Raw genomic sequence first — 22442 nt, 5'->3', positions numbered from 1 at the left:
AAGGCCACATTCCTTTTTTTATAAACTGTATAATGGGAAGTGAAACCAGAGAACAATAAGCAGTAAATGCTCTCATAAATATGAGATTTACATAAGACAGGGACTCATCTGGGAAACACCACCTCACAAGCTCTGATCAATACGTGAAGCCAATAGGGGATCATTTTATTTCTTAAAGATGGATTTTCCAATAACAGACATAAACTCTATTAGAAACTTGGCCTGAAACTTTTAAAATAAATGAGGTTGTCCATAAAACACCCTGAGCTTTTCATCTGCGGCTATTTATGAAAGAAATATACATTTTAATTTTTTTAAAAGCCACGTCGTGTTGTTAATGTAATATATTAATTGTCTTCGAATATTGTTTTTGTTATTTTAAATCTTACTTTATCTGATGCACCTTCAGACGTAACAGGTGAAAGTAAAGTCTGACTTTCTTTTCTCTCTCAAAGCTATATTAATCCTCTGAGGGGCATTTTAACAGATGACTTCTGAAAGCAATAGAGTCGTTCATATAATCACGAGTGAAACAAAACACCTGCGTTTAAAGACCTGTGACTCACGTCATCTGGCACACCTGCTGTCAATCAGCGAAACAATGAACAAGGAATGGGATGCGCCCCCTTGTGGTTCAAACTGGAACATCAAGTCACACAGTAATCCAAATCCACCAGTCGCTTTTTAGCAAAATATTATTTTTAATATCAAATAATTACATACAAATAAACATCATGAAGAGAAAAAACAACCTTTTCTTTTTTTTTTTAGCAGTGAAAATAGCCCAAAATATTCATTTAATTAAAACAGTTTAATTTCACTGGATGTACATGTTAAATCTTTTTTAATGACCTGCAAGTAAAAGTGTTCTCTAAAAAACGGAGAACACGTACAGTCGCTCCAAAGAGAAAATAACTTACTTATAAAGGAACAACAACGACAAAGAAAGTTTGACTCTTGCTTCATCACATTCAACAGACTCTCCAGGTTTACATTGATTACATTTACATTGATGCCCCTCTTTACTGCCTCCATACTCAGTGTTTCATGCAGTGTACAAACAGACTCCCTGAACTCCAGCTCCACAGATTTAACGACATCTACTCGGAATCGGTCCCTTACTCCGTTGCAGTTTTGAGTACTTTTGGCAAAGGTTCAGGGTGTTGGAAGGTTTTTCCAAAATGCAGCTTCAACGTCTCGCCCTCTTCTCCCACCCCGACCCACCAAACCGCTTGTTCCTCTGCGAGTGCCTGGTGCAGCTGGCACAGCAGAAGCTGGAGTAGTACGAGTTGGAGCACAGGCGGGCGTAAACTATCAGCTCGCAGTTGGCGAGCTCCGGCTGGTCCACGCATTCTGGCGGCACGTCGACACCTGCAGCAGAGATGAAAGACATCGTGTGGCGTGAATTCATCTCACATCCACACTTTGCTCGTTCAGTTTTTTTAATATATATAATTTTTTTGTTCCCACATCACTGGTCCGGTTCCAGATCCATGAATTGCTGCCCAGCAAGTGTTTGATAAATCAATTTTTTTTTTTTAGAACAAAACAAAAGCTAAAACAAATTCTCATCCAGATACGAAAGCTCACAAACGATCTCTTTATGATGTATAATTCTGTTGCAAACGGGAACGTGGACAAACATCCGGATGGCGGCGAGACTTCCACCCTCACCTTGTTGGGTGTCTTTGATGACTCGAACTTCGGCCGTGGCGCTCACGGAGTAGATGCCGGTGTAAGCGTTGCAGGTGTACGTGCCCTCGTCGGAAGGCTTGACGTTATTCAGGATCAGGCTGCCGTCGGAGGACGTCTGGATGTCACGACCGTCCGGCCGCACCGGCACGCCGTTTCTGGGGTGAAAGAGGAGAGAGGCGGTCGAAGGCCCGTGAGCTTGGTGCAGCTTCTTCTACCATAAATCTAATACGCCAATGAATCATTTTAGATTTTCTTTTTGAGTAACTCTACAGAAGACTATATAACTTGTTCTGCTTTTCAATTTAAAAACTTTTTTTGCAACGTTTTTGGACAAACTAAACTATCTGACTCTGTTACAGACTGTACAAGCTGGATTAATGAAGTTAATAAATTAATCTGGAACTGAACTTTAAACTAACTATAAACCACAGAGCATCTTTATTTATATATGAGTAGTTATGTACTTGTTTATTAAAACAAACTTAAACTTTAACTTAAAGTTTTTTATTTTTTATTGGAAAAGCCCTTTAAAAAGTTTATTATCTTATGTGTGTCACTACATTGTGCTGCACCGGCTGTGCTGATTTGTCTTGGTTCCCAGATTAAACATACATTCATATAATCATAAGATTATACTTATGATTACCTGGACCAGCCTATGTTGACGTTGTCTCCTGACACCACACAGGGGAGCAGCGCCGTGCTGCCTTCGGACACCTGGATGTTATTGGGAGCTGTGGTGATCTTCAGGTCGGCTGGACAACAGAAACAAAAAAGAAGGAAAAAAATCAGGTCTAATTCTTTTTTTTACTTTAAAAAATGCTCACAAACTCCCAGAGAACTATTCTGCACTTCCTCCAAGTCTAAACAGTGACTAATAGCGACCTCTAGTGGTGCTTCAGTGAAATGACGGCATCAACGGACGCCTGAACAGAACCAATAAAAGTCACCTTGGACTCTGAGCTGCAGCTGCCGCTGCTCCAGCTGCTGCTGAGAGGAGGCCGTGCACGTGTAGACGCCGGAGTCCGCAGACTTCAGCGAGCCGATGGTCAGAGAGCCGTCTGCATGCTGGGTGAACCTGCAACGACGCGGCAGCGAGTCAAGACACCGCCGACCAGAACCCGATAGCACGCCCTGAAAATACTTCATTACAAGTACAAGTCAAGCATTCAAAACCTTATTTTAATATTATCAGAAAAAAATCTACTGAAAAGAGTAAATGACAACTTAATTGTATTTTTTCTGGTTATATATATATATACACATGAAGAAATCCCCTTTTTCTTCTGTGTAGATATGGAATATTGACCTGGAGTCACTGAGGGCGTGTCCATCTTTAGTCCACTGGATGCTGACAGCCTGAAGAGCTGACAGAGGGACGATCGTGCAGGACAGTCTGGCGGTTTGTCCGGCTCGCGATTCCAGCAAAGACGAGCTCGACCGCTCGATGCTGAAGCTGAGAAGAGGCGACAGGGACGATGGCTGTTTCGTCATTTTTAATTGAACACAGCTACACATTACAGAGGACGTTGGAAAGAGTACAAATGTTAACTGCACTGATTTTGGTGTTTTCTTTTCTTTTTCTTCAATATCTCTTCTTTGTATTTTCAGGGAAGACTTTTGAGTATTCAGAGAAAGAGAGATTGTTCTTACCGCGGCAAAGGGCCGTCTCCAGGCAGTGAGGTATGAACCAGCTGAGATGATCCCTCTATAACACACACACACACACACACACACACACACAATTGGGTCAATGCTCCGGTCATAATTCACTTACATAATGTCCCATTAACACATCATGCATAAAGGCCGGCAAACTTTTTCAAAGTCAGCATGTTCAGACACAACCTCTGACATCATCTGTGACATCAGCTCCGCCTCGATCTTTAGGATTTCCGTGTGACGGCCTAATTGGGGTTAAAGTCGGTCAAATTAAGGTTTTGACCGAATCTGGCCCCAATTAGCCGGGAAGCGTTTCTTTAGTCCTCCGTTTACTGGACAATCTACACATTGTCCATATCCATACGTGCCTTGTATTCGTAAATCAAAAATATGTAATTTTAAAAAACATTAACACCTTCTTCACAACCCCAGACTCAACACAAGCAGAGAGCCAACTGGAAGCAGAATTAAACCAGAGTGTATTTCACTGGTGTTTCGTCACTGTATGACTTGATACTAATTTATACCACTAATAACATTACCGCCAGCAAAATAGCTGCATTTAAATGCAGCTATTCATTTAAATTTAAATCCCTGATTCAACTGCATTGGTGATGTCAAAACAAGCAAAGTGAATTTATTATGTGTGTGTGTGTGTGTGTGTGTGTGTGTGTGTGTGTGTGTGTGTGTGTGTGTGTGTGTGTGTGTGTGTGTGTGTGTGTGTGTGTGTGTGTGTGTGTCTTTCTTTCTTTCTTTCTTTTGATTAGTTATTTTTTAGTTAGAAGAGAAACATAATTAAATATTTTTTCATTTCTTTCCATCGTAATAAATCTAGAGCTGTTTGGGGGCCCAGAAGTTGCCTTCCTTACTTAGCGGTAGAGTCGGCCCCTCGTGTATTTCACTGGTGTTTCTGATGGTTCGTGTGTGTGTGTAATACTCAGGACACAAGGAAGCACAGTAGCATTCACGTTTCCGGCTGACGCAGCTCTAGTTTCAGAGCGCTGCCTTACCTGAGACGGACAGGTTAATGTAGCGGTGGTCTCTCTCCTGTTCACGAGTAGCTACACACAGGAACCAACCCGAGTCCAACTTAGTGAGAGGACCAACCAACAGGGAGCCGTTGGGCTGCTGGTGATGCCTACAGAACACACACATCAAAGAATAATCACAAACATTGACAGACAATACAAAGTGTATTCTGCGCGCGTGTGTGTGTGTGTGTGTCTCTACAGACCTGTGCGTCGACAGAGGGACGCCATCTCTTCTCCACTCCACATTGACAGTGGAGGACGGCGGCGGGCTGACTCTGCAGGGCAGCACCGCGGTCTGGCCCACGAGAGCTTCCACCGTGGAGGGGTCCGACTTATCGATGGTCACTTCTCCGAGGGTCAAGCTGAGGAAACGGGGAGGATGCGAGCACAAGGGGGGAAGGAAAGAAAGGAGGGACAAAATAGGATGGAGGATCAGGAGGAAGAGAACGAGAGAGTCACTTTATACTCCGCTGTTGGTACTTTTATTAGTAGCCACCAAAGCAAGCATAAAGATCGCCCACGACCTGGCTTCAGAAGTTCATCAGAGAGAGAAGACAGAGGGGAAACCCAGCTGTGGCCCATGCAACGTGAAAAGTGACGAGACAAAACAATGCACCCGGAAAAACAACTAAGTCTGTGAGCTACAAATCAAAGACAAGGTTCAACAGCAAAGAGGTTGCCCCCCGAAGATGTCGCTAGCACACCGAACTACACGGAGGTGGAGAAAGACATGGAGTTTAGTGACAACACAGAACCAACAAGGTGAAGCGTCACAGCGGAACCTTTATTAGTGTGATCGGATTTAACATCAAGGTGACAACACAAAGCACGAAGGTGGTGGACGCGCTGAGGTAGCGGGCGCAGATAAGCACAGGAACTCCGGACAGACAGTGAAAAGTCCCAGAAGCGTTCAACAGGAGAGGCGTCCATTACAGGGTCGCTGTGAGGCGGTCGACTTCTCCAAGTCTGTGGAGCTCAAGGTACAGAAGCGTGGCTGTGGTTGAACTTTACAAAGCAAGGGTTTAGATTATATCGGCGTCCCCGGAGGTATGTGCGTTTAACATCGTGGAAAGAGCACGGAGCATAAAATAAAGCACGTATAATATAATATGTGTTTGGAGAGTAACTTAACAACAGGCTGTTTTTCACGGACCCCCCCAGGTTGAACGTTTGGGGTTTGTGCCACACTAACCAGTGATGTCACGGCATACTGACACACCCTGAAGTACACGTCTACATCACTGCGGCAAAAACAAGCCAGTGGCCGTGTTCAAAATCGCATACTTTTGTACTACTTACTGAATCTGTGTTTATTACTAAATGATGAATAAGTGTGATTTTAACAGCAGTCTGTTCACTTATGAACACTCACCCCGAAGTAACTCTCTCGTCTCTAAAAACGGTCACAAACTTCATCAATGTGTATAGTCTCACCACATATTGGGGAATCTAAAGGGTTTCTTGCATGAAAACATTAAAAAAAACAATAAAGTGACATATATCAAGAGCTTTTAGCCTGGCTTCTTCTCATGAGACTGACAGGTCTCAAGGCAGCCAGACGCAGAGCATTGTGGGGCAGCTGAGCATGTGCAGTGAACTTATATTCTTGCTCATGTTTTCTACATACAGACATTTTCATTGCTTCCACAAAATCCACATACTGTGCGAACGCTCCACAATTCTACGTCAGACTTTGCATGAATGGTGTGTTGGTATGCGATGTCGAACTCAGCCAACTGTTAAGTTATTCTTTAAGTTTGATCATTTGTTAAAGAAGGCAGGACGGACTATTTAATTAGTCTTCACTTTGATTTCTCAGATTACAGAAATTAGTAATTGACACATTTAACTGCAGACATTTCAAAATAAGATTCGGTGAAATGATGTGAACTGCTATCCTTCATATCCTTTTTTTTTTGTATTATTGAAAACATCATATTAATATTAATTCTGCATCTGGTTTATATAAATGTGTCCTCTTATTTTGAGGGCAAGAGAATGATGCACGTGTTGATGTTTGTCTCTTTGGCCGCCCTCGCACTCCGGGGGCTCCGTCAGCAGGGGGAGGAAGGCTGTAAACAGCTTTAAGGGGCCGGCGGGGCTGGGGCAGGGAACGAGCTTTTCGCTGGGCTCCCCGGGTCTTTCGGGGTCTTACCTCGCCGCTGGGCCGGTGTGCTGTGCAGCGGTAGCAGGGGGAGGTCGGCGAGTGCGCAGGAAGACTCTGGCTCTGTGGGCATGGTTGGCGGCGCTGGTGGCCTGTCTGCCGGTGCCGCTGGTCGATCCTCCCTGGACTGTGAAAATCCTCCCCATGCTGCGTGACCCCCCGCCTGTTGACCCTCCGGACGTGAATCCACCTGCTCCAGATGCTGTTCCTGCTCCAGATGCTGTACCTCCTCCGGGTGCGGTCCTCACAGCGGTGGATTCCCTTCGAGAAGTCGTCTCTGCGGCGGGAGCAACCGGCCCCGGGCCCTGCTGGCCCACTGAAGGCCCCCGGCAACCCCTCTGGCACTCGGCCCGGGTCATGAAGTTGTTGCTGTTGCCGTGGCAACCTCCGTACCAGAAGTGCACGCACTTGGAGGCGATGACGTCGTAGTGGTAGCGCGACACCCAGCCGCTGCAGGAGCCGGCGGCGCGAGGCAGCGAGCAGATGGAGCGCTCAACTGCAGCAAAGAAACAGAGCAACATGAAGTCTCAAGGACTCATTACTAACTTTTCCTGCACTTTCAGCTGTATCACATGGTCTTCATCCATGGATAGATGACATCATCATCATCATCATCATCGGACGAAGGACATGCAATTTAAAGCTACAGAATAAATGCAAGTGAGGGGAGGTGGGATTGTTTTGTTAAACTACTACTTTTAAGATCAAGAATGAACTTTTCTGGGAAGAATTTTCCTTTTAACAAACATAAATTGGACGCAACAGCGTTCATTACAATCAGCTACATTTCTTTGGCACGACCAAGGCTAAAAATAGAAAACTGAACTTATAGGGAGAATTCCTGAATCAACTGGGAGTATTTGGGCAGGAAAAGTGAAGAATTTATATTTCCTTACTTACTTACATTAGTATTACTCATTACTCAGCTTCTCAGTGGCCAAAAGCAAAAGGCTGTGATTATACCAGATACAGATTCACAGATTAATGTTAGTTGATGACGAAGTAGCAAACCCTTCTCTACTCAGTCTCTTACTGTGGTTTGGTGGGCTGGGGCAGCTCTCCCCGTTGGGTCCTCCTGCAGGTGTGGTGCGGTCATAACAGCACCCGTAGGTAGTGATGCGGCACTGCGCTCCATTCTCAGTGGGCAGAGAAGAAGCAGCCTGAGGAAGCGTGACATCACCGATTAGAAGAACGCAATCACAGCCTGTCTGGTCAGCCCAGTCAAGAAGAGTTTGTCATTGAGCATGTGTGATAAATGAATTTGATGTTTGCTTACAGTGGCTGCAGGGACAGCGTACTCCACGCAGCCCTCCTGGTTGGGGCCCCGGGCCGCCGTCACTCCGTCTTGGCAGCAGCCATAACTGACAAGCAAGAACAAGAAAGAGAGCAGGAACAGACAGTGAAACACTTTGTACTGAAGGTACAGAAAGAACTCAAATGTGCAACTCTGCCAAGCGATCTCTGGTCAGAGGGCCATAAAAGTGAGGCTCTAAAACAGGATCCATATGTCCTCTAAGCCAAATGACAGGTTGGAGCTGTGTACCTGGTCCGGACGCAGTGTGGCTGGACAGGGGCGGGGGCTGGGACATGTGGGCAGCCCAGACCTTGGGGGCCCCCGGCCGAAGTGCGTCCATCCGGGCAGCAGCCGTAATAGGACTGGCTGCAGTGGAGGGCGGGGGCGGAGCCGTGAGGGTCGTGGACTGTGTTCGTCTGGCTCGGATCCGTCTCCGTCCTGCGAGCTGCAATGAAAACCAAGCGGGAGGCGAATTAACATCCACACGAGACGACACAGAGCGAAAGAGAAGTTCACACATCGCTTTAGAAATGTACAATGGAGTCTAAGCTTTTGTGCTGGAGGCCACGCAGTGAGCCCTCACAGGAAGCCGCAACACAAAAGAGCACATAAAGGAAAAAAAACACAAACGTACAATTAACCAGAAACATTTGTTTATGGAAAGATGAAGCAGGGAACAAGAGGAGAATCAATTGAAAGAGGTTCCATCCGTCCAGAGTAAACAATCTCACAGGAAATGAACACACACGACTTGAAATTCTTGCCGCAGAATGCCAGAACATACCAGAAACACAACAGCCAGCACTTCCACACTTCAGTGCTTCGGAAATATTTTAATCAGGCCAACAATGCCCATGGACCCCTGAAAACATGTCCATCAGGCCTGGATAATTAGTGCTGGGACAGGGGTAGGGAGGGGGGTGGTGGGGGGGGCTGATGGCCACAAAGTGACAGGAGTTATATCAGAGAGGAAGTAGTGCCGAGGAACTGAGAGGAAGCAATTATTAGGGCGCGATCATGCTTTTTAGCGCTTTTTGTTAATGGAAAAGTATAGAATTTGGTCTAAAATGCTTTGTATTTTTTATTTCCCAGAGAGCCACCGGTATAACTGTAATTCTAGGGGTATTACAGATGAGTAATGCTTTGTTTATATCGCGCCTTTTATATAAGGCCTGTAAAGTAAAATATTAAATGCATTTTAATGAGATGAAAGTCGAATCACACGTAAACCATTTGATTTGGCTGCTAAAATATTCACTCAAAATGTAGACTTTGGAGACCTCCTATTTCTAAAGCATTTAAAAACGAATTGTCTGTCTTTGTAAAAAAAAAAAAAAAAATGCACCGACGTGTGTCTTTTATCTTTAAAGAGAAACGGATCATGTTTATGATTTTGAGTCCAACCTGTCGCGTAATCTGGCACATGAGGCTGGAAAACCGTCTGAGTGTTGTCGTGTCCTCGTGTGTCCTGGATGCTGGGAACTCCTGCACAGAGCATCAACAAACAAACAAACAAACACAAAACCACGAGAGCAGTAAGTCAGCCACTCATTCTGAACCGGAACATCTGTGTGTCCTTTTATTTAAAGATGGAGCCGCAGGAACCGGGTGTGCAGAGCGGTGGAACGGACATTAAAATTAAAATGCCACGTGAAGCACTTCACACAGACAACGATACAGATGTGTGGAAGGATGTGGTGTGAGCACAGAAAGCATGGCGGTGTCTGTCTGTGTTGCGTGCTCTCACCCTGTGGGCTGTAGCAGGACTGGGTGTTGCAGCGCTCCACGGTGGAGGGCTTGGGGTGGGCGTTACATTGGACCACGGGGTACAGGTTCCTCTCTCGGTCGGAGCAGATCACCTGCCGCTCTCGTGAGCCGGAGCCACAGCTCATGGAGCACTGGAGGAAAACAACCAGAGAGATTATAAGTGATGACTGTCGACATGCTTCACATCCGGCCACGGCAACCGCACGGGAGCATCCCAGTGTCCCTAGTGGTCCCCATCGCACTCACCAGTCCCCAGTCTCCGACGTGCCAGCTGGTCTGTCTCCGGCAGGCCGCCGTCTCACAGGGCCGGGCGGCGGTCGGGCGGAGCAGAGTGCCGCAGGATGTTTCCTCAAGCCGCATTCCCCCCGAGCCGACGCAGGTCACTTCCCTGGTCTGTTGGCCTGAACCACAACTCACCGAGCACTGCAGACACAGCAGCACAGATCGATCTTTTAATGGGGACGCCACACAGTCATATTGTTTGATATATCATTAGAAATAAAGTGCAAGACAGGAAACTGTAGACACATCTGCATTTTGTGTTTCTTGCTATTCAAATAGGTTGCATCGAGTGTGTTAGGGTTATAAGACTTTTCTGGCTTAGATTTGAGATGCTCGTGCAATCTTGGCAATCAATTTTTTGGCTCAAATCGTGGCATCTCACTCACCGCGCTCCATCTGGTCACTTGATACTCTGCACACTTCTGCATGTTGCAGGTCTGCAGAGCGGGCGGTGGCTCGGCGTAGGCGGCGCACACGGCGTCCTCCACCACGCGGGGGCCCGCGGCATCATGGGAGACGCACTGCACGCTGCGCACCTGAGAGCCTCCACCGCAGGTGACGGAGCAGGTGTTCCACTCTCGGGTTTTCCAGCTGGGAAAAACCCGACGTGAGGAAGAGGAGAGAGAGAGGGAACACAACGTAGTTATGTAGAGCACAGAAAATGAAGAACATTTAAAAATCATTATTTCACTTTCTTAACAGCATCAGTGCAATAAGGAATGGACTTTTTAAAATCTGGCCAATCTAAAGCATCTCAGCCCCACTTCGTATTTCTCTTGGCGGAATTAAAGAGCAACTTAACTTGCCCTGAAAATCTAGTTTTGGTGAAGCAACCACAACCTGCAGCAGTAACATTTAATCAGAGAGGGCAACACTGTGTTAAGTTACCCTTTAAAGTAAAATGATGTGTTGAATATATGCAAAATATGATATTTTTCTATGAGTTGTGTTTATTGTTTATTCAGTTCATCTATGTAATGATAAACAATAGTGAAAAATAAAATACTGAACGAGACGCGATCACGTTAAAAACAACACCTCCTGTTTTGGAGATCGCAGCGTTAAAGAACCAGCTGCTTTCTTCACCTCCTGGTTAGTTTGACTACTAGAAGCGTGAATCACAAACACTGGAAAACACTCTGACATATACAAACATCAACTGTTAGCACACACACACACATACATGGACATCAACTGCTCCTGGTCTATATCTTTCATTTGAGGAACAATGAAGGTGCAGTTAGCGTCACCCGAGCTTCTTAAACATCTCGGGTTTCTGAGCAGCAGCATCAAAGAAAAGAAGCAGGAAATACCAGAGAGTCACTGACTGAAGCCTCGGATATTTACTACCACACTCACTGCTGCTGCGTCCCATTCAGATTCCCACGATCCCCGACACGCCGCCCGCATGACGACCTTTTAACCTTTTGAGGGAACACCTCACAACACACCAGGCACAGAGAGGCTTCGTACAGCAGCCCAGCTCAGCGGTCAGGTGCAGGGGCCACGGGGATGGAGGTTAAAAGGAGGAGGACGAGGAGGTTTCTTTGATGGAAACCTGGCCTCAAATCCCCCGCCCGGTCTCCCTGGTGAGAGACATTTAGTGTGTCCAACACGAATGAGGATCATTAAAAGGCTGAAAGGAGACCTCTGAGCTGGACTGTTGCATGGAGGAACGAGGCGTTGCGCTAAACACAGATGCTATAGCGTCAAACACATCTGAAGGGGGGAGAGTTTGACATTTATTACACTTCGGAATTATTTTTTGGGTACTTTCCTTTTCCAGGTGTCAATATGAAGCATAGAATGGATATAATTTAAGATAATTACAAATAAATTCATCATGCATGCTCAGAAAATGAGGGAAGATGATGCCTAAATGATTGAGGTCTCCCCCGTGTGTTTGCTAAAGCTCTAAACGCTACGACTACAGAGCCTGAGTTACCTGAACACAAAGGCTCGGGCCCTTTTTGAGGATCTCCACAACTGTGGTGGATACAGGTACGCCATCCTTTCAGACAGTCACAACAACAACCGTCAACAAGACTGCGGCTTTGCCCACTTTCACGAGCACAAACAAAAAAATGCCGACACTCCCGAATGGAACAAAACGAAATCTGGATGCTGTTGAAAATTCTGCCAAAGTGTACCGAAATGTCAAATAATTTTTTTTACAGCTGAAATTGGACTGAGGTTTACCTGCGGCTCTGTGGGCATGCGTGGGGGTTGCACGTACGGTTGGTCTGTGGCCTCGGCAGAGATGCACAGAGATAGTCGGGGTAGGACTCGTTGTCAACGGTGCAGAACACCAAACGAGATTGGTAGCCTGGTGGCGGTGAGAATGAGAACGGACTTGTGTCATTTTACAAGAAGAGGGTTAAGAAAAGTCCTGGTCTGCATTCGGGGACATTGTTTATCTGAGACTCTGACCTGATCCACACTCTCTGCTGCAGGAAGACCAGGATCCAAAGCTCCAGTAGTAGCCCTGTCTGGAGCGTCCATTGGGAAGATAGAATTCATACTCCACTCCTTGGTTTGGCTCCTGGCTGATCAGCTGAGAGGAGAGGGTTGGACATAAAGATGAAACTCCCATTTATAAAGACAAGATTCCTGGTCCGTAGAGGACGAAACCTGCAAGTCCAATATTTACTCTCCTTTTTAGCTCTGTTTGGCTCTCCACCAACTTACGAGGGGGAATGTTTGGCTATTTAGCCGCTAAATTCTGTTTTGTTGCTGAGCAGGTAACAAAGGATGGTTTTAAAAACTTAAGCTGAAAACAGCCGCCGGCTGAGGGGGAAAACTGGGCTATTTGAACATAGAAAGTGAACAAAAACAGAAAGATCGCAGGCTTTAAATCCAAAACGTTGAATTAAAAGAGGGAATAAGGCTAGAGCCATTTCATGTTAATGCGATCCTTTGTTATTCTATAAAAAATGATTGTATCCGCTTTTAAGGAGAGATATTGAGCAGACAAAGGAAATGATCAATGTTACCTCAATGACCAGGGGTTCGGTGGTGGGGCCGCGGCCGATGATGGTTTCGGGCACGTTGTCCCCCTCAGCTCCTCGCTGGTAGTACAGCATAGTCCCAGCAATGGGTGTCGCCCTGGAAAACTCAATTACCCAGTGGCCATTGAGGTAGTACTCACCACGCAGGTTCTTGATAGCTGGCCCGTGCACAGAGGTTACAGTCAGTGTAAGTACAGAACGCAATCTGAAAAGTGCGTTAAAGCCGTAAACTATTTCTTATGATCCTCTCACAGTCTTGTTTTGTGAAAACACAAACTCACCGAGGTAGTTGCGCGTGGCCACCGTTTCCCTGATGCTGATGGTGGTGGCTCCGACAGGGATGATGAACATCTGGTTGTAGCCTGTGATGACAACGAGACGCGACTCATTTTCACACGCACGCAATCTACAAAATGCTGAAAAAGTCGGACTGAAGAAATCAGCGCTTTGTGATACCTCGGAGAGAAGGAAATCATTGTTCTGGTGTGACAAAAATGAGCTGATTGAAAACATCTGGTGGGTATAAATGTGCAGCGTACCAGTTGGCAGGTCGCGGACAGAGAAGCTGTCTTTGACTTGGGAGCAGGACTGTCCGTTGCCCCCGCACTGCAGGCAGGGGTCCTCCCGCTGAAGAGACTCCAGCGTGTTGTCACAGCCGAGACGCTGAGGAGGGAAAAGGTTTCATCAGAAAGCACGTCGTGAGTCTTTTGAAAATGTGGGGCGGATAGCGGCCTTTTTCAAGGATGACCGAAGGAATACAAGACAATACTTAACAAGGTGATGCAACGTATGCAGTTATGTAATATAGATAATCCAAATGTTTAGTTTTCAGAACCTTAAAAAATTATTTCTAAGAATTTAAACAAGCAAAGGGTTGTCTGTGGGTCAGTGGTTAGCAGCAATCAGGGGATCGGCGGTTCGATCCCCGCCTTAATCGATGTGTCCTTGAGCAAGACACTTGCTCCCCGTAGCTTTGTCTACGCTGTATGATTGTAAGTCGCTTTGGATAAAAGCGTCAGCTAAATGAAATGTAATTTAATTAAACTCTCCAGAGTAAAACAATCCAACAGCTGTGTCCCTGTAGGTTTCATAATGATAATACACACATGATGGGTGTTTTTGTGAGAGCCGGTTGAGTAAAGACTATAAACACTAAAATATACTTTGCACATTAAAAAAAGTCAACTTTACTACATAAACCCTCAAAAAGGTCCAGTCACTGGATTGCCGGTTCCAGCAGCCAAACCCAAACAGGACGTGCTTTAAAAGGGCGTAAGAACCTGCGTTGCACGCATGATGATGCAGATATTTAACTCCAAACTTTCTAAACAGTTTGCAGAACCGTCAATACGAATCTGTACGAATTAAATTAATATTTTTGCCCTCTTTAAACGCAAATTCAACAGAGATTGACGGTTTTTCATCCTAACAATGTGTCTGTTGTGTATTGATATTCCAACAGCTGTGCTCTTACAGGTATCGTTACGAAGAAACACACATCATGTTTATTTAAGTACGAGGAGGCCGAGAATACCAACACAAAAATGAAAATTGCACATAAAAAATGTGCTGCATCAACTTTACTACAGAAACCCTCAAATAGGCAAAAGTCCAGTCCCAGAACCGCCGGTTTCAGGAGCCAAACCAAAGCAAGGCCGGCTTTAACGAGGTGTAAAAGAAACCTGTGGGAACACCATGTTTCTGTGAAAGCAACAATCTTAAAACCACGCAACAAAAACCTGGCGCTGGAGGTTAAATACGTTTAAAAAGCAAAGGAACAATGAGGTTCAAAAATAAGACATGAGAACCGAGTGGGTTTTGGACAGCTGCTCCCCACAGAGGAGGTGCTGAAGACATGATGTCACAGGTTAAATAGAGGAGGTGTTTCACGAGGAGGAGGTTGCCGCGGTAATTACATGAGAGCAGAAGAAGTGTTTGATATTACCGCATAGTGAAACTAATCTTTGCTCAGCTCCTCTCGCTGTGTCCACTCTGGTTAACGTCACGTTTCATTCCTGTGACTTTGATTTACTAATAAAATGACGGACTGATCATGTCATGAAAATAAAAAAATTCAAATACACAGAGAAAGTATGAAACATAAAAAATAAAATAACAACAATGATGTTAGAAAAAGGGGGAATTTATCATAAAAAATAAGCTTCTTGGCTATCAACCGACGTTGCTTGTCTAATTTTGTATGTAGTCTCATTCTTATCTGTTCAGAAATGTGTGCGTGTCCATTCTCCTACCTTGCAGACTCCCTCCACACAAACGTCCCTCCGTCCGGGGTGACAGGGCGTCCCATCGACCACGGAGCTGCGGTGGCGATAGAAGAAGTTTTCTCCTCTTGGCATGCAGTTCAGCTCACAGGGGTTCTCAGCTGTCAGAGACACACGCTTCAGTTGAGAAGAAACCTCCCAATTTGACCTCCATTCATGTATGTTACACAGCCGTGGCACCTTCGTATATGTATGTTTATATGTATCTTAGAGGGTGTTTGGAGCCTTTTTATTTGCTACTTTTACTTCACTTCTAACCTCCATAATATGGGAGCCACTTGTAGAGTTTCCCCTGGAAGTCAGCCCCATCAAACTGGGAGCATTGGTCTTCACGGAAATCCTTGGATCCCTCGGGACAGTCCTGAGCGGAACGATGGGAGAACAAAGTGAAATATCCTTTCATCAGATATAATACAAAATTAAATAGGGCAGACACACAATATCTAAAAAATGCCACATTGTTTTAGGTGTGTTTGTTCACCTGGATGTTGCAGGTGCGGTAAGACTTGTCTGGTCCCACACAGTTGTGTCCTCCATCACTCCTGAGTGGAGAAAACAGAGCATGATTGAATGATTTTTACAGATTAAACCTGATTGCTTGTGTGATTTATCTTGATAAAGTTCACGACAAGAACTGAGTCAAATAAGCCTTCAATGGTATAATCACTTCGCTCAGTTTTAAAGGGTACTCCAGAGATTTAGGAATGACTCAACTATGATAAAAAAAAAACCTTTATGGGTCATCTCTGTGACATAAACAGATAACGACTAGTGCACGTTTACAAAATGTCAGCTCAGACTGTCTAAATATCAAGTTTCAGACATTAAGTGGCACTCCTCTTTAATCTTTGCATGTAATAAAAAGAAAACAAGCTCTCAGCATCAGGAGAAACCTCAACGTCGTCACCCCTGAGCTGAGGTTGTTTTGTCCTTGCAGCCGCGCTGATAACGCATGATTAAGTCACCTCCAAAAGAACCTGCCCTTAAGCTTTAAAAACAAGACGCGCTCCTGTCAGCACGCCAAAACCGAGACTAGAACATGTCCGAACACTCAGAGGCAACATCCAGCCTTCAACGTCTCACCTTTTTGGAGTGGAAAAATAAGCATTTGGAGCATCGAGCTGTATTTTCAAATTCAAAATGGCACATAACAGAAAAGTTACATTCATTGAGCGCAGAAAATTAAAATAGATTATAGCCCACTAGGTGACGTGATTTTATACTGAAATGGGAGCACCCAACCTGTCAACAGCAGTTTAATTATAGTATTTAAAGGTGTGATTCTGCCAGACAAGATTTGACAGAGTTCATCCAAATAGGTAGCAGTGGGCGGGACTTCTTCATACAGGAAACAGACTCACTGACAGACAGGCTGAGTCACTCACTGACTGACTGGACATGTTGGAAACCAGCAGATCGATGGAAAACCCCAAACCTCACCCACCCTACAGAGAACAATCAGAACAAAACTATATTGTCCTACAGTTTCTCCTTCCCATGAATGCAACAAAGTATGAATCAGAAAACTGTTTGGACACGTTAAAGAAAACAACTAATCCAACATGTCCTTTTTAAAAAAATCAAATTCCCTCTTTATTTAGTTGTTGCTAAATATCTGAGGCACACTACATTCTGCTGAGTATTTCACACTCACAGCTGATAATGTATGCTGTTATTATAGAATATTCAATTATTTTAGTTTTTACTACTAATTAATACTGTACGTCTACGAGCATTTTAATGTTGTAATTTGTCAATTTTAGGATAGTTTGTATACTACTGGAGATTAGTAGTATAGTACTGCATCATATCATGAAAGCAGAACATGTGTTTTTCATGTAAAAAAAAGTATCTGGTAAAGTGTCAAATAAATGTAATTCAGTAAAAAGTACAATATTTGGCTCTGAGATGTAGTGAAGTAGAAATATAAAGCATAACATGGAAATACTGAAGTAAAGTACAAGTATGTCACAACTGTACTAAAGTAAATGTACTTAGTTACAGTCCTACAACGGCTTGTAGTAAGATATGTTGAAGTACTTGTGAGTATTTCTTGGACTACTTTATACTTTATAGATGTTGTACTTGTTAAGGCATTACATGTATCTGTAGTTACTGCTTGCATCACATCCAAAACACACATTTAAAGATAAGAGACTCCCAAACTAAAAGATGTCTTGTTGGAGCCTCTGGTCACATTTCAGACTTCTCACATTGTTTCATTTATATTAACAGTTTGAGGCCGAAAGACAACAACACAAACTTAATAGTGTCATATAAAATAATATATCAAACACATTGGACATTTGTCTGCAGAATGAGTGAATTTACTTTTGATGCCTTTTAGTAGATTTATCTGCCAATACTCTCGTACTGGAACACATCACTTCCCCCCTCATGAACACAGATCACTTTACGGGTTACATGAGGCAACACGCCGGCTGGATTCCAGCGCTGAACATTCACAATGTAAGCCGGCAACAACACTCCTCACTCTGTCCTGTGCAGTCGGATTTTACCAAAAAAACGATAAATGGACAAAAAAACTAATTAAATAAAGCAACAAAAATAACAAAAATAGCGTGTGCAGCAGAGTCATCCTCACAAGCAGCCAACACCCAAAAAATGTAATTTAATATTAAAGGGCCCCTCCCTGCAGTCTGCTCTGGATGCAAGACAAGCCCACGTCCTCCTGACTTCAAGGCATTATTTTACTATCAAGATACAGTCTGTGACCATGAACCTCCCAATTAGCTTCATTCACAACCTGCAAGTGTATTCAGGGACTCACAATGAGCTGAGTTTGTCAAAGGGGGGCAGACAGGTGGTGCATGCAGGCATGTTTCTGAAAATGTAGGGGCAATAAAGATAGGTAGGTAGGTATGAGGGTAGTAGGTAGGTAGGTATGAGGGTAGTAGGTAGGTAGGTATGAGGGTAGTAGGTAGGGAGGTAGGAAGGAAGGAAGGAAGGAAGGAAGGAAGGAAGGAAGGAAGGAAGGAAGGAAGGAAGGAAGGAAGGAAGGAAGGAAGGAAGGAAGGAAGGAAGGAAGGAAGGAAGGAATTTAGGTAGATAGGAAGGTAGGTGGGTACCTGTGTGTGATACAGCTTCTGGTTCTCATGGTCACTCCGCTGCCACAGCTCCGGCTGCATTCTCCATAAGGACCCCATGAGTCCCAGTGATCCACACCGGGCACCTGGACACAACACACCAGTTTATACACTCATCACAATGTAAACAAACAAAGCATTATTACAAGGTGAATGTTGTTAACTTGGCTTTCAAACCAAATCTCATTCACTTTCCAACAAACTTTGAAAGTGAGTTTCTAATCCAACATGGACATCACATGTTTTAAGTGGTCAGAAAACAAATACAAATCTCTTGGACTGTGTGATATACTGAAAAGCTCCAGTCAATGTAACTATAAGATTGTTTTGGATCACAATCTAACTCATAATACTTGTATATTTTCATTCATTCAGTGTTTTTATTAGTGTTAATTAGTTTCCAGTTCTTCATCTACTGGTACTTCACCATGAGCACTGGAGCCAACAGCAGCTGGAGGATCACCAGCGGCAGGAGCGTCTTCATTGTCCCCTGGAAAAGAAAACAGAAAGAAGAGGAGACGTCCAGAGTTAGTCACCGTGACTAATGGAGGCTTTTACACATTGAGCAACAAGCCAGGGCAATAAATCGGAGTGTGTGGTAATGATTTTGTTTGAGCAGATCATCAAGCTGAACGTACACAGAGATGATTCAACAGTAAGTTCTGTGGTTTGGTTCGCAGCCATCGACCACAGCAGACAATCAACAGCTGCATCCGTGGATCCAGTTAGTAACGTTTATGTCTGATGAAATCCTCGAGGTTTGGGAGTGGGAAATATACATTTTGCTGATTTATTGAGAGTAATTAACCCTCAAAGACAACACGGCGTGTATAATAAGTCCTAATGTATCATCACCAACGCTTTTTAAAGCCACACCTCTTTTTGTAAGGTCACTCTAACTTTAAACAGCAGCCTTATGATTTCCCTCCGCTGCCTCTTCACTTAATTGCTTAACTGAGATAGAAAAGTCTCCTTTGTTGCATGCGGAGGGGCTGTTTGTTTGTTTGTTTGTTTGTTTTCACCGGGGCAAACGGAGGGTTTCTTGCACCCCTGAGAGAGAGAGAGAGAGAGAGAGAGAAGAAGGGGGTCGGCCGGAGCTGCCAAACCACGTCTGACCCCTACTGCCATGGCGACCAGATGACCCGGCAGTGAGGGCCGTTAAACCCCACAGCCAGCAGGCCAGAAGTCAGAGGGGAGGTGATGTCAGAGAGGAGAGAAGACATGTCTGATCCTTCTCAGACACAAACACACGCCCAGAATTGAGCAACATGATGGAGTCATCGTCACTGTGTGGTGGGGAGACGTCTGGCCACATCAATGGAGACGAAGCATTAAATGATAATGACCCTAATCATTAGTTACATTACTAATCCATCTGTTGGCTGCAACATTCACCAATGAATCGTTAAGTCCATAAAATGTCATGAAAAATTCTTTTTCCAGAATCCAAGGTGTTGTTTTCAAATTTCCAGTTGCTCACGACAAAAAAACAAAAGATGTTAAATACACAATTATATAAAACAGGGAAAAGTGGCACAATCTTGACATTTTAGAAAATGGAACATGTTATTGATTAATAACTTTGAATTAAATTGAAGGTCCAAATTGTTCATTAACTGAATACGGTCCTTAAATGTCTGAGTTGTATGTTTTAGAGACAGTCAGACATATCAGGCTCCAGTGCCCCTAAGAAGACCCTAAACGATCTCCTGCCCTCGTGCTGCAGACATGATAAAGTCATCACATACTTTGAATGCTTAGCAATAAAGCCCCAATCAAAGTCACCAGCTCATCACATTTCAGTCAGCAATCAGCAAATGTTTGACTTGACTTGCATTAATAATCACCTATAAATAGGCGTGCCCTCTCATTCAAATGATATTCTTCCCCCTGAGTGCAATCAATCATTTAAACCCGCTCACAAAGCCTCAGGCTGTACAAACTTTTATCCACACAGATTCACAATGATTCGTTAGTCAGAGAAGGCAAGCAGTGTCTTGTTCTGTACACGGGCACCTGGTCAGTTTGGAACATCATCAATGGATCCTGAGTGAAAACGAACTATTATATTCATGCAATTTCTATAAAGATTGAACTATGTTGTATTTCCTCCCTTAACGTGTCTCTGTGGGCTCAACAATGTGGTTTATTCTAACTTTATTCCATCTCAGGTTAGTTATTTGTCACATATTGATGTTTATTGTGGTTGTTGGTGCGTCATATCCATTTTTTGACACAATTGCTTTTGTTATTCATCATAACTGCGGTTGAGCCCGTCTATAAACTTTCTTATTAAGCTTATGCTCCCAGTATAAAACGTATTTTCCCATCTCCTCTCATGAATATTCGCGTCTTCCACAGTAAAAAAAAAGAAGAAGATTAATCTGTTGTAATTGTAATATGAGAAGAAACCTCCGCGCTACTCACCGTGTTTAGTGGCTTTAAATGCGGTTTCTTGGAGTCCAGACAACCGGTGGATCCTCGCGGAGGACCGTGACAGCTGCTTTCTCTCCGGGAGCTTTGACTTGGAAGTCTGAAAGCTTCTCCGCAGTGTCCTGGATATGTGAGGAGGGTTATCTGGCTGCAGCCCTTTGTCTCTCTCTCTCTCTCTCTCTTTATCTCTTTATCTCGATCTGTCTTGCCTCCAACAGGAAAACCGTCCAGGAGCAGAAGGAGAAGCAGAGAAAGTCCTCTCGGTTGAACCTCCTCCGCTGCGTCATCGGCGCGCTTTCTTTAACCAGGAGCCCCTCCTGACAGAGATGGGGGATCCTTCACGGGCACTCTGTAATTTCAGGCTGTAAAAAAAAATAACAGTTAAACCAGCGTGTTCGTTTCGTTATAAGGTCCACCGTGAGCGTGGCTTCGCTATATGTCATTATAATGTTCTCCCACTCCACACACCGCCTGTGTAATACCAGGGTAGCCATCCACACAGCTCCCGTAAAGGTCTACTGCGACAGGAAAGGTTGGCATTTCTTAGCTGAAATGGGCCCAAAATGTCAAATGACCCGTGTCAAAAAGAGAACATTGTATGTTTGGTAGCGCTCAATGCTTTTACTTTCTCCTTTACTGCTTCAAACAAGGGAATGCACCTACAACAGTTGTTAGTTTTGCAGGTATTTAGAAATAAACCAAAGTATTGGACTGACTGAAATGTGTACCGGATGAGTAGGGCATTAATATATTGTAAGGGGGAACACGAATGACTGCACCGAGTGTCACAGCAATCCATTCACTAGTTGGAATAATATTTAGATGAAAATCAAAGATTTTAGATCTAATGGAGGCGCTATGAGGAAAAGAGCTAAATCTGTAGGATTGTAGGATACAAGATGTCCCGACAGTGGTGGACCAGACATCAGACATCGCCATTCCCGGAGCCGTGCGCTAGCGTGGCTTACGATAACAATTGCAAAATCTGCTTTGTTTGTCCCTTTTAAAAATATTTGTCTTTTTTTTTTTTTACATGATTAAAAACACAAAGTGAAGATTCTTTCCTTTGACACCAACTGGGGTTGCACATCCGTCTCCACATGGCTCTCAGCATGGTGATGGCTAGCCGATAACAGCGCAAGGCAACAGTGCTGAGAGAGCTAACAGTGTTTACCTGAACTGGACGGTTGGTGCTACGCTTCCGCGGCGACACCATTAAAGCCATTGAGTGCCACAACAGAGTGGCACAACTCTGCTCGGCCCGATTATGTAAACAAGGTACGGAGAAGCTTGATTACAACAAACACAGACCTCATTCTCTGCTCAGGTAGAAATTACTCCACTACATCCCCACAATGCAAATAGTTGTTTGCTGCTATTTTAATGCTCTGAATCTAAAAAAAAAATTTTTTTAAAAAACAATACCCAAAGTTAAATCTTTCATTTTGTTTTCTCAATAACTCATAATACTGATCCCAAATACACAAAGGCTCTTTGAAGAATTTGCCAATTTAATTGATCCATAACCCCGAACATGAGAATAACATAGAAAAGTGATTATTTGGGGTTTTAAAGAGGAAACCACCACGGCCACCAAAGCTGTGTTTAAACATCTGTAGGCCTGAAACAGATTGTCCACCCCTCCTCTTTCTTTTCTTTTGGGGGTGAGGTTTTATACAACTGACTTCTAAAAACAAACATGGCTGAAATTGTGCAG

General features: G+C 44.2%; 1 protein-coding gene across 1 annotated transcript; it reads right to left on the bottom strand.

Annotated features, from left to right (window-relative positions):
* Positions 1-777: 777 nt before the first annotated feature.
* Positions 778-20943, bottom strand: paplna (papilin a, proteoglycan-like sulfated glycoprotein). Its single transcript, XM_034525562.1, has 27 exons — positions 20720-20943; positions 18720-18782; positions 18275-18378; positions 15667-15727; positions 15444-15546; positions 15156-15286; positions 13443-13566; positions 13185-13265; positions 12889-13061; positions 12326-12449; positions 12095-12221; positions 10282-10486; positions 9860-10036; positions 9594-9744; positions 9251-9331; positions 8096-8291; positions 7829-7913; positions 7586-7712; positions 6544-7048; positions 4592-4750; positions 4368-4495; positions 3349-3403; positions 3005-3151; positions 2646-2773; positions 2342-2450; positions 1675-1850; positions 778-1371 (listed from the first exon to the last, which is right to left on the bottom strand). The coding sequence occupies exons 2-27, from the start codon at positions 18774-18776 to the stop codon at positions 1190-1192; spliced, it is 3696 nt and encodes a 1231-aa protein (XP_034381453.1). The 5' UTR covers positions 18777-18782; positions 20720-20943; the 3' UTR covers positions 778-1189.
* Positions 20944-22442: the final 1499 nt, after the last annotated feature.

This window comes from Cyclopterus lumpus, chromosome 22 (genome assembly GCF_009769545.1).
Source record: "Cyclopterus lumpus isolate fCycLum1 chromosome 22, fCycLum1.pri, whole genome shotgun sequence".
Taxonomy (NCBI): Eukaryota; Metazoa; Chordata; class Actinopteri; order Perciformes; family Cyclopteridae; genus Cyclopterus; species Cyclopterus lumpus.
This window is presented reverse-complemented; position numbering and strand designations above follow the sequence as displayed.